The sequence below is a fragment of the Schistosoma mansoni genome, chromosome 3 (genome assembly GCF_000237925.1).
Source record: "Schistosoma mansoni strain Puerto Rico chromosome 3, complete genome".
Taxonomy (NCBI): domain Eukaryota; kingdom Metazoa; phylum Platyhelminthes; class Trematoda; order Strigeidida; family Schistosomatidae; genus Schistosoma; species Schistosoma mansoni.
Window position 1 is genome coordinate 23,736,270 of NC_031497.1, and position 12,879 is coordinate 23,749,148.

Here is a 12,879-nt window from a genome sequence, read left to right on the forward strand (position 1 = left end):
GAGTAACCATGTGGTGACTTGACCTGAATGATGGGAGAAACAGCAACTTCATTTTGACGCAGAGAAGAACGTAGACGAGAGCGCAATGACTTCGAATGAAAGTAGTCACGAGAAATCAAACGTCGCAAAGGCATAATAAAATGACATGTTTCTTTAGGAAGCTTAGTACTTCCAATCTGATTTTGTTACACGCGATAGTAATGAGCGTTCTGGACTGAAACCATCTTGAGATTTGTTTGATGTTTCGTCTCATAGGTACTATGTTCTTGGACGATATTTCAATTTAGACGGGTAAGAAATCGCGCTTTATGGAAGGAGATGGCTAAGGAAAGTGAAACTAGCCATTTATCAGAATCAATGCGGGCGCGCTTCCGTCACCATCTAATGAATTCAATCAAACGTCGCAAAGGCATAATAAAATGACATGTTTCTTTAGGACAATCTGATTTTGTTACACGCGATACTGGACTGAAACCATCTTGAGATTTGTTTGATGTTGTACTATGTTCTTGGACGATATTAAGTGAAATATCAGACATGTTTTCTTGTTTATCATGAGGCAGAGGAGTTTCAACTGTTTTCTCACTGGTCCTACGTCTGCTTCGACTAACACCACGTCCCCATTTAGGCAAAGAAATGCCGAGACTGGAAAGGGAAGAACGTCTAGAAAAATCTCCGATAGTACGTATTTTGTGACTTTTGTGTGATTCAGAAGCTTTCGATCCCATTTTACCAACCAAACTAGATGACCTGTGGAAGGTTATTCGCAATGACGAACTTCGACGTCTCAGTTCGTGATACATTTGACGCCAACGAGACCAACCAGGGCTTTTGGAAGAAATACTGTGCTGAATTGTTGATAGACGGTGAGGTCTGCTACAGTACTTTTGAAGCAAGCGTTTTCCAGCTAGTACTGACGAAGTATGAGATAAAGACCCACTGAACGAGTGAGAACGTTTCTTTAGGTTGCAAGCTGACGTTGATTTATGAGGACCAGTTGGTTGCATATCTAATTTACTTTTGATTTCCTCCTGGTTGAAGAGACTGCTAAGGCTTTTGGTGTTGACATATAAATTCTCTGACGGTTGTACATGACATAAAACCTCATGTGTTTTCGTAACCAACCCCTGACCAGACAAAACGGAACAATTCGATTCTCTTCGACATTGTTTCCTGTTTTTCTCATCTGCAAACGGTGAATTAGATGACCTTTTCAGTGACACAGAGTTATGTGAAGGAAGCGAACCGTGAAAAACAGCTTCTGGACTATTACGCGTCAAAACTGCAGTTCGCGTGACTGGTGGAAGAGGCGGCAGACATGCAGCGCGCCTAATTCTTTTCGAAGTTTTCCGAAGTAATTTTGATATAGGTTTTGATTCGTGTTTTTGAGTATTGTGATCTACACGAGTATTGTCTAAAAAGTTTGTATGACCCATACCTTCAACTGGTGCAAACAATGAACCACTATCAAATGAATCTATCATCGGTTGAGTTTGTTGTGTAAGACTAAATATATCGAGGAACGCATCACTGTTCTCTACACTTTGCTTTGGCAAACCAAGCTCTTTTACTTCGGTAGAGGCGCTCAAACTACGCATTGGCTGGGTAAGAACCTCTTCAAAGGGTGGAGCACTGATCTGCTTGTTCATTTGTTTTGTTCGCTGTGTGCGTGCGGTGGTGCCCAAAAGAATCCGATTGCGAGGTCGAGGACGAATATCCTTGCCGTTGATTTGAAAATCTCCAGAGTTTCTACTAGTTGGTAAGACACATGAAGTAGTTGCGTCCACCTAATGGTCAATGTATTTACTAATACAAATATACTATTACCTGTGTCAGCTCTTGACTGAGATGCAAGCTACCTACAAGGTCCCGAGAGACAACTAAAGGATATAAACAGTAAAATCAAATAACCAACGTTTAGTTTTTGCTTCAGACTCATAAGTCGATATAATTTTCTTACATAAGTCGATTACAGTTACGACTTTGCTTGAACTCTTTAAAGACCTGGAAAATAAAGTCAGGGGCAAAATATCACCTGGAAGACAGATTCTTGTTACAAAGAGGGCAGTTGGCATTTCTTTTCTTCTCAAAATGTTTATCCATACAAAACTTGCAGTAAATATGAGAGCATGGTGTTACAACAGGATTTAGAACATCATCCAAACTATCCCAATATAACTTATTTCTTTAAGTAACTCACCATATGGGGCACCTCAAAAACTGTTTTATTCCTCCTAAGCAATGTTCTATCTCAGAAACACTCGAAAACTCCATTTGACCTTGACCTGCCAATAAGCCTTCAGAAAATCAAATTTTGTACAGATGTACTGAGAACCATAACGTCGGACTATATTAACAATATAAGTCATTTGAATATTTCCGCTGAAATTAAAATCCATTCGAACGCCTGAAGATGATTTCAGGACATTTTCTTAAATAAGATGCCTTCAGTTTTGAATCTATCAACTTCGTCTTCGTGATTATGAAGAAAAGGTACAAAATGGTGTAGTGATCCACTATGCAATTCGGACATGAAAACTTATTCGCACCTACAATAATATCATAGAGAGATATGACAGCCTGTAACAAGCAGTCATGCATAGCTAAATAGGGTGGAAAACATTACTTTCATGATAGCAATCATCTTTATGATTTAGCATATATCCTAGATTATTAAAACTACTTACACTCAGACTATGAAATTGTTTACTATATACTTGTTCTGCGAATGAATATTGTCCCCATTCACATTTTCCGTAATTCTACATATTTCTTAGAATCACTAAATCAAATAATGAACGATTTCGAAAAATATAAATTACTAAAAATCGGTTTTGAGCGAAGCGTTCTTTTGTCAGCAATTTCGTTTTCATAGCTACGCATCCGCAAGTACATGATCATTTTTCAGGATGATAATGTTTACAATAAAATTGATCATAAAATTCTCTTAAACATGGTGACAGTGAAGTAAAATGAATAAAAGCATTAAAACTCTATTTCTCAGCAAGGCAACCAATAGTTTAGTTGTTAGTATATTCATAGTGTCGATAGATGGGGAAATCATCATTGGGAAATGAAAGCTGAGTCTCATAAAATAAAATTCTGAAATCGAGATGAACTGTAATCATTCGGATCATAGAAACAGAAAAAGAAAAAAGTAGTTGGGAGTGAATGGTCAGTGGGGAAGATAGAAGGGAAGCAGATATCTGTCGAGAAAAGAAAGTACGAAGAGAAAAGAGGGTGACGAAGCATTGTCGGGCTTCTTATTGAAGCATTTCCGCTTCCTCCAAGTCAAACAGAATAATGCTGTCACATTTTTTTTCGGATAAAGTACGCGTCAATTGACCTATATATCTGACTAAACATGAACGGATAAATTGATGAATGCATAAAGAGTTAGTCAAATGAGACAGTTTATTCTAAGGATTATTGATGAGCGCTAATCAACCGGAGAGCACACCACTATGTTGTTGCACTGAATATTCTTTCAAGAGAATCGCAGATTCTCTTTAGTACATCTATAACTATGTCATCTTTGAAATCGATGCCTATATGAAGTTTTGTTTCTACCACCGAGATAATTTGTCCTACAAACATTTCCGTTTCATACTATTGCCAATAAATATCGAATGTTACTCGTTTTCGATAAGTGTCTTCTTACGGATGCCCAGTTCGTTATGTACGACCTATAGACTACAAAACCTTCCCATTAGTTTAGTAAGGGATATGATTAAGTTTTGTCTTCTAATTGGGACCCACCTGTGAAAACGTGAAAGCTGGTCATCTCAGTGACTTGCTGTAGGTTTCCATCATGTTTTCTTGTAAATTCAACATCAAATTTGAAGTATCACGGACGCATACTGCTGTGAAGCCCCATTTTGGGACAAATTAGTTGTTTAGTACTTTCAGGTCACCGTTAGTTGCATCAATAAACTATTATCATTTTATTTTCACCACCCGTTAGGTGAGAATCTAGGCTGTGACATGGTGATCGTATCCGGTCAGTAAAATTCCGGTAAACTCCAGCCAAATCAATCATTCAACACCGCTGTCTCTACCTGGAAAGCCTGATCGTTGGACGTCTGGTCGCTGAAGCAACTCCATCAAGTACAACTAACAGTAGATAGTAAGAGTTTCATCTGCTAATTTACCATACCTTCGTATTTTCATGACAAACTGTTCAGCACTACTTAGGGTCTATGTCTAAATGCCTTACTGCTCCTTTTTTTCTCTTTCTTAGGCATCACACTCAGTACACAGATATGGAGCTTCTTACATTTGAAGTAAACTTAAAAGACACCCTTTACAATACCAAATCCCACACCAAGCACTCTTCATATATATTTTATAACTACTATAAACTAAAATAGTTCTATTGCATAAATGCTTGACAGGATTAGGCTTTTAACGCAATGCTTCTGGGTCAGGACCAGATGAGAGTTTTCGATGACTGAAGTGTAGACTCGGTGTTTATCTTTAAAGCAGATCATAAAACTGCATTCATAGTACACTACTAACAATCAAACCTGATTGTAAGCCCCCTGGTACATCTGCACGAATGTACTGCTCTTTCATTGATGTATTCTCTCTATCAACCCTACATTGCAAGCATCAAAGCTTCAAACCGATGTTGTAAATTATTATGATATCTATAAAAATGGTATGTGCTTGCTCTGTCAGAAATATGTATTCTAGCGCCTGTTATTTGGTCACAGTCATAGATCAGGAAGTGTGCCAATGAAATCACGACCTGTGCACGTTGACACTCGTCTATTTAATTTGTTCTTTTACGTTTAATAAAATTACTAAGCCGCAGAATTCTCTTGGTTGCCAGTGTGTTCTGTGAACACATGATAGCATGACAGTTATGGTAGAGTGGTCTAGGTAAGACACCTATCTGTGCTTTAGCTAGGAAAATTGACCAGCCACACTATCAAAGTTTGGAACCACAAAAATAACATTTAAAACCTATTTGACCATAAAGTTTTGGGCATAAGGAATCGACAACCATATTTGTACACAATAAAACAGTTACACTCAATTAAGTTTTTTTCTGCCATAAAACCCAAGAAAAACTTCGGGATTATTGCAGCTCAACCTGTGCTAACCACGTAATTTGGCGTTTAAATAAAATAACGGAAATGATACCAAAAGTTCCAGAACTTCAACGAGACACAATCAAGAACTCAGATTCGAAGTACTTAGCATGAGACTGTATTGCATTGTCGTGACGTATTTAGGCACAATATAAAATAGTTAACTGCCCGGTAAGTATAAACTTTATTCACCTTATTTTTCTATCCTGATTCTTGTCACTTGCAATGAACAGGTGTTTTCCTAATGACAAAATAACATATGTAGTATAAAGGTGAGAAAAGTGCTTCGTGTGACTATAGTCAGATTTTGATCCCTGTATTCTTCTACCTGTCCTCAACATTCGATTTTATGTCCCGGCGGTTCCTCGTTGAACTTCATCTTTTAATGACATGGATAAAAAGCAAGGCTAGTGGTTTTCGCACAGGTGTTAAGTACTATAGAGCTATCTTCGGGATCGTTACTTTGTTATCGCGGATTAAATTATGTTCGGTAATGTGATTGCTAGTAACATACCTACCTACATGTCTATGCTTTATCACGACTACTTTGGGAGTTTTATTTTCGTTTTGTTCGGACTCTGTTTTTTTCGGACCTACTTAAACTGTGTTTATCCAAGTAATCAGATACCAAAGGGATGAACGAACAGTTGGTCATGTTCAGTTTAGAGTACTTTTAAACCCTTAATTAAACTATTACACCTAGGCATTAAGCAGTTCCGGAGTAATATTGGTCATGAAATCGTACACACGAACAAATACAGACGAAGACAGGCATCAGCATACACAAAGGAAAAGGCGAGATTCTTAAATACAACACGGAGAACTCCAAGCTAACCACACTTGATGGTGAAACTCTGGAAGAGGTGGAAACATTCACGTACCTGATCAGCATCATTGATGAACAAGGAGGATCGGATGCAGATATAAAGGCGATAATTGACAAAGGAAGGGCAGCATTTTTACAATGGAAGAACACATGGAACTCAAAACAACTGTCAACTAATTTCAAAGTGTGGATCTTCAATACGAACGTCAAGACAGTCTGTTCTACTGTTCGGAGCTGAAACGTGGAGAAATACTACATCTATCGTCAAGAAGGTACAACTATTTGTAAGCAGTTTTCTACTAGTAATTGATCATCTATATTTATGATAATTCGTGATGGTTCATTAACAGCATTTCGTCGTATTTACATGCTTCAGTGAAATAAAACACCAAACACTAACAAATATGTCTCTTAATCGATATAAGTACCTACTGACTAGCAACGTAAGCAAGGACTGGATAGTTACTTGAATCTATGTCTTCATCTAGCTTTTTCACCTAACATTCTACTCCATTTTAATTTGTGGACTATCCCTAAGTATCTTTTCTTTCGACCACTGCCTCTCTGATTTTCATTTTTGGTTTTTTTATCATATAACAAAGACAATATAAGTTGCAATACTTCATGTTTTATGTGGTTCGTTTTGGATCGCTAAAACTTAACACACTTGATCTTTTATACGTCGAATCTGTTGGATTATCTAAATCCCGAAAACAATTCCCGTGAGTTTGTTTTAACAGATGATCTATTACGTTTTTGATACGCTTTAACATATATTTATTTTCTCTTAGACTAGCTAAGTATACTTCATTTGAATTATTTTCAAGACCGTTCTTAGTATAATATGTATTTAACAGCTTCAAATGACAACACACTACTATATTAAAGTGCGTTGTTTGCAGAAGAACCATATTAGATTCAGAATAAAGTCGACACTTCAAAGTTCGCATTGTCACTACTACATATTTATGAATATTAGTAAGCTTAATACAGGAACCACCTGTGAAAATAATAAATTAAGTCCATCATGTTCCTAAATGTAGTTCCATAAGTCATGTACTAACATTTGAACTTTCTTCACCAACCTTTTTTAATTTCTATCCCTCATCAATGTACATGCTAACCTGGCTTGTACATGCGTTGCATTGTATTATCTGTATGCCATTTTAATTTAACAATTAATAATAATAATAATAATTTATTCTCAAGTAACACTTTGTTACATGAGGCATGCCGGTTTACATGCAAGATCAAATTGGTAAAGAAGTTACAACTTTCACTGTAGAAAATTATTCAGCTGGATTGATATTTTATAAGGTATGAATGTAAATGGATTAGGTAAGAAATATGTCAATATCACACATGGCGCACTTTATGAAGGTAGCGTTGCAACATTCAGCTGATGGTCAAGAATAGATACATGCGAAGGTAGGGGCTTTTAGGAGCTTCGACTTTCTGTCCCTCCGGAATATCCGAGGCTTTAATAACGGTGTAGGACGAAGTCACCCGTGCCATATCTGTTTTCGGTGGGGTATCTCCAGGGTGCTGAAAAAGGTGTAAGAAAAGGGAAGGACGAAAAGCAGAGCACACAATATTCATGGAGGAATAGTTAAGATATGACCATTTAGTCTATTTGTCTGTTACTGAAGTACTTATTAGGTAAGAGCATACTAATGTGTTAAAGAAAAATAAGTGTGAACAAGGTATGGGTGGAATAAGGAACTGTATAAATGATGTTGGTTCAGAAAGAAGTATGGAATTGTGTAATTATAAAATAAAGTGCTGAAAACAGTATTCCGATACAAATGGCTGTCTCCCTTTTTTTCGAAGCTGTTTGAACTCTCTTTTTTGTTTTTAGATTTTATAGGGTATGGAGTGGGCTTCGTTTTTAACCAATTGTCTAGTTTGCTTGTAATAGGGTTACTTGGTAGGAAGTGGAACCAGTTCAGTTTTTTTTTACATGGTATAAAGAGGTATTTTGCGTGAAAAAGTTCGCATTAATACCGTTGGTTCGTGACATCTCACTAGAAATAAGGAGCCGTAATTTAATATGTTACTTGAGCCACCTTTAACATTTTCTACTAAATCCATCATACTTGTCATTACTGTGCATATTTGAGTTTAGGAAATGTGCTACCAGATTAGTTGCCTAAAAGACGTTAAAAAAAGCTATGATAATGAAGTCACTTCGTTCGGATATTATCGTATTGCACTTGTACAATAACTATACTACTGCGTAATTGTTTCTCAGGCAAGCGATCAAAATAAAAACTCAGGGGCTTAATACTAAAATTAACACTAAGTGAACAAATATTTCTGGGTGGAAATTTGTTTTATAATCAGGAAGCTTCAAACCATTAATGCTGGAAACTTCTGATATCTTCAAGTCACCTTAAACAACAATACCCATTTCCCACTGGCTAGTTCTCAGTCAACACTAAACTAGTTATTCATGATATTTTCCTAATATCGTCATAAAGCATTTCATGACTTAACAACCATGTAATATGATTGGCAAAATTGATGAAATTATTAACAAACTCCTTGGTAAGCTGACTTACAACTATCGTTAAATTGTGTTGTTTTCTTGTGGATACATTTATCCAACATAGATGATTTCAGTACGTTTCTCCATAAATATAAGCTGTATAAGCGAGCGAATCTCCTGAAAACTAAAAATATCATTGTCAAATTTACTAAGACAGTTACAAACGTTCATGTCATTATCATAGGGATGAGTTGGCGGTTGTACTCCCCCTAGTTATAACTTATGTTCTCCTTGATGATCACATGAGCATCAATCACTGTTCATCATGTTCTATAGATTCATCTAGCCGAAAGCATCCTGCAACACCATGTTACCCATAGTTGTGTCACATATGCTTAGTTGTTTCCAACATTTTTATTCATTAAAATTCACGCACATAGGTCTCTATATTATCCCAAACTTGATACTTGCTGCTAACTTGTATACACCATCAACCATTTATTGAACCTCAAAAGATGGAGTTGAGAGCGCGCCTCTCACGAATTAATTTTGGCTATATGTCCGAAATTAACATGGTTATCAATATTCTCACGCATAAAAAGATTTTTGACAAGGCTTCATGTGTATTAGTAGTTGAAGTAAATTCTATCATGGATAAGAGATAATAAGGTCGAACAAAATCTCTTTGTAACTAAACAAACCACATTAAACTTAACAACCTAACTGGAACACTAGTTGAAATTCTCCCACTCCGCGTTTAGATTTATGTTTCTTCAAATAGCCTACGGATGCAAATTCAATTGAAAAACAATGCATATAGATGGCATCCCGACATTGACTGACTTTCCAACTTGTACCGAAGATCATGTAGATCATGCCTGTAAAAATGGCGTGTACCTGCCCTTGCAGAAATATATTATTATTTCTATAATATTGACAGTTTTCCATTTCCAAAAAACAAAATACTTGTACTGCCCACAAGTTAAGCCATTAACCAACGGCTATCACTATTCATCTTAATGTGACCTGTCAAAATATTTATATACTGCATCATTCTTAATTACTATAACCCCATCTTCTTTAACTCTTCAATAATAAATAATAATTACAATTATGACTTATTCTCGGATAACAGACTATTGCATGAAGCATGTCAGTTTACAGGCAAGATCAAATTGTTACAGAAGATACAGTCTTCCGTGTGGTGGATTACTCATTTAGTCTGATATTTTATAACGTATATTGATCATAAACTTATAAGGGATAACACTTCTCACATGAATTTAAATAATATTATTAAGATTCGTATTGTCAATATGACAGTTGGGGTGCTTTATAGAGAATACGTTGCGACGTGCAACGGATATTTAGGAGTGATTCCACATAAATTTGAGAGCTTCTTTGAATCTTGACCTTATATACCTTTGGAACATTTGACGCATTATTGATGACGCAGGACGAGGTCGCCCGTCCCATATGCGCTTTCGGTGGCATATCTTGAGAGGGCTGAAAAAGAGGGTAAGAAAACAAAACTACGAGAAGCGAAGCAGACAACATTCATGACTACTGAAGCTGAGTCGTTTGTGGAGGAGCAGTTGAGGTATAACTGCTTAGTCTAATTCTCTTATATTAAGATACTTTTTGGGCAAGAGAACGGTAATATATTAAAGAAGATAAATGCAAATATGGTATAAATGGATAAATAACTGTATAATTAAAGGTGGTTCAAAAAGGGGCTGAAAGAATAAGATCACGTGTAGATTTTGAAATATAGCACTAAGACAGCATTCTGATGCACAAATGGTCATCTCCCTTTTTCGTCGAAGCTATTTCAGCTCATTTTTATTTTTATTGATTTTATAAGGCCATGATCAAGCTTGGTTATTAGCAAATTATCAAGTTTTGCCTAGGTAGTCTTGCAAATTGCTTCATAAGTAACGAAGCGTGTACCACACTGAATTTTCTAGGCTGGGACTCTTTGGAAGTACACAGCGCATGCAATCAATAATGAGGTTGCCAAGTTGCCAACTAAGGAATTTCAATCCAGTAACTACGAGTCTGTCACATTTTTTTTACAGTGATTGCTGTTGATCTAAGTACCGTAAGATTGAAGCTTTTCAAAACTAAAGAGGCACTGAGAGACAAAAACACGTGTACATATACTGGCTTGAATGAAGTCAAACCGCGAGTTTTATAAAAATAAACAAATCAATTTATACTTCATCGTTATGCCCCTTTTAAGTGCTTTTTTAGCCAATGTTAGACCGCATTTTGATTGGAAATAAGAAGTATCAGCCGTTATTTAAGTCGGAGTCTTCCAAATGTAAACCAATCAACACACAGTTCGCACCATTGAGGGTTATGGAGAGAGCTGAAAATAAATATTTTTGTCATAATCTGCTCAGCAAATTCACAGAGCTCAGTTAACAATATGACTTTTTCTATGTGGTCAAAATCACTGACTCTTTGGAATAGCTAGTAGGATCCAATTGTCCTGTAAAAAGAAGATTATTCTGTGAAAGTCAACCAATGTTGTTGTAGCTTGCACTTCTAACAGACGAAGCATATACCAGATTAACATCTATGACCAATATTGTACGATAGTGGAGAGAAGCTAAAATAACAACCGATCGAATAATAGCAGTTCAGTTAGATAAAAAAAATGCCGATATGGGAAGTCAGTAAATCTTAAGGTATGATCAGTAGACTTGCATATTTGAATGAGGTATTCATCCGACTAAACCCTGTTGACTACTTATTGATTGATAGAGGATTAATTCACACAGGATGTCATCAACTATATCTTCTGCTGGACAAAAACTTCATGCTTATTTACCACAAGCCATTACCACTACTCATTTTGACATGCATTTTTAAGTTTAATGCAACGAATATTTTCGAAATAAACCATATGATTCCTAGGAGTAACTACCTGAAATTATTAAGCTACATTTTTAAGCTATATCAAAGTTTCTGTCAAATTGTTTTGTTATCAACCCGATTGGTTGAATTGTGAACTGTGAAGACATATACATGTTCACTTAATGTCCCTTCTATCCTGAAGTTGTTATATAAAAGTTCGTATCTATATATCACGTGAGCCGAATCTTTCTCCACACCAGATGTAAATGGATCACTATATGATAATTACAATCTGCAACTATTCAGCCGAATGACGACAGTATAGCAGAGAAAACTGTATTAGTGATAATCTTGCCGTGATTAATTTGTGTGTGACCTTGTATTTGTTAGAATAATTCAAAAACCTTTGACCTTCACCAGCTGATGAACACTACCAGTTTAAGTACTAGGATAATTTATCGATAGATGCTGATCACTTGAAGGAATCAACATTCTTTTCAAAAAAGCAAACTAAATGATACCTTTTTAAAGTCAAAAGTGATCTGAATGCTTCATGAGTACTACATTATATACCTTGTCATAAGCCTTTTCCACATTTCTATCACCGACCAATCTCCAAATCGTAGAGAAAATATTTTACATGGAAGCGAAATGTTCGTTGGAAAGTTTTGTCTGATTTCAAACGAAAAGATTCTTATATTTCTTGGGACAAAGTATGTTCGGATTTTAATTATCGTCACTGATTGTTTTCAGTTCCAGCATAATCATCGTTTCGATATCCGATGAGTTTTTCACTCGTGATACTATCGCATGGCCGGCGGTCCAACATCAGTCAAACGTAAATTTTAAAAAAGGCCATTGCGACTCTGTTATCTACTCAGTTATTCAACTAAAGCCAGATTTGTACGAAATATGTGGAAAATTCGATATAAATGTACGCTGTAGTATTCTAATGAAGAAAGGGCTAGTTTGGTCGTCTTTGTTAGAAGAGCACGTGTTTCTTGGATATCCAAATAGCAGGATAATTTATGAGTATTCAGGTTAGTTGATATCACAAATGCTACGGAATTTTATAGCTTATGGAATCCCACCTGTTTACCCGCTTTCTAATTAGCTGCCCATCCCGTTGTAGTAACTTTAAACACTTTACTTAAATAGTAATCACAAAAACAAGGATGGTTTTTTATTGCTATCTAGATAAATCCACATATTTTTATGCCAAACATAGTCAAGATATTTATTCGAGAAAGCTACATCAAAATGAAAGCTTTCCTCTATTTTGTTTAGTTTAAACAGGAATAGATATGCTATATTAGCTTAATTTTTTAGTAATCAGGCAATAGAATGGTTCAGGTTTCTGTAGGCGCTTTGTATTTACTAAAAAGGCACTAAACACGATAAGAATCTGTATTTTATTTTCCCTAGGTCTAAGCTTCCTCTTGTTTTATTGGAAATTAAAACGTGAATGATACTTTAATGAATAATGATCTTTGTCAATAAGATTGCATTTAGGTAAAATAATCAACTGTTTTTAACACTTTTAAAGACAGATTATGTAAGGAATATTATCATCTAGCCCCTCAAGTGTATTTCTTGACTAGCACGTA

General features: G+C 35.9%; 1 protein-coding gene across 1 annotated transcript in view; it reads left to right on the forward strand.

Annotated features, from left to right (window-relative positions):
• Nucleotides 1-11,923: 11,923 nt before the first annotated feature.
• The window catches only part of Smp_132520 (hypothetical protein), a gene marked incomplete at both ends in the record, with an annotated part of 34,661 nt that continues 33,705 nt past the window's right edge, over nucleotides 11,924-12,879 (forward strand). The window contains 2 exons of the mRNA XM_018799722.1: nucleotides 11,924-11,985; nucleotides 12,026-12,312. Of these exons, the coding sequence (XP_018651482.1) occupies nucleotides 11,924-11,985; nucleotides 12,026-12,312 (349 nt within the window). The remainder of the gene's footprint in view (nucleotides 11,986-12,025; nucleotides 12,313-12,879) is intronic.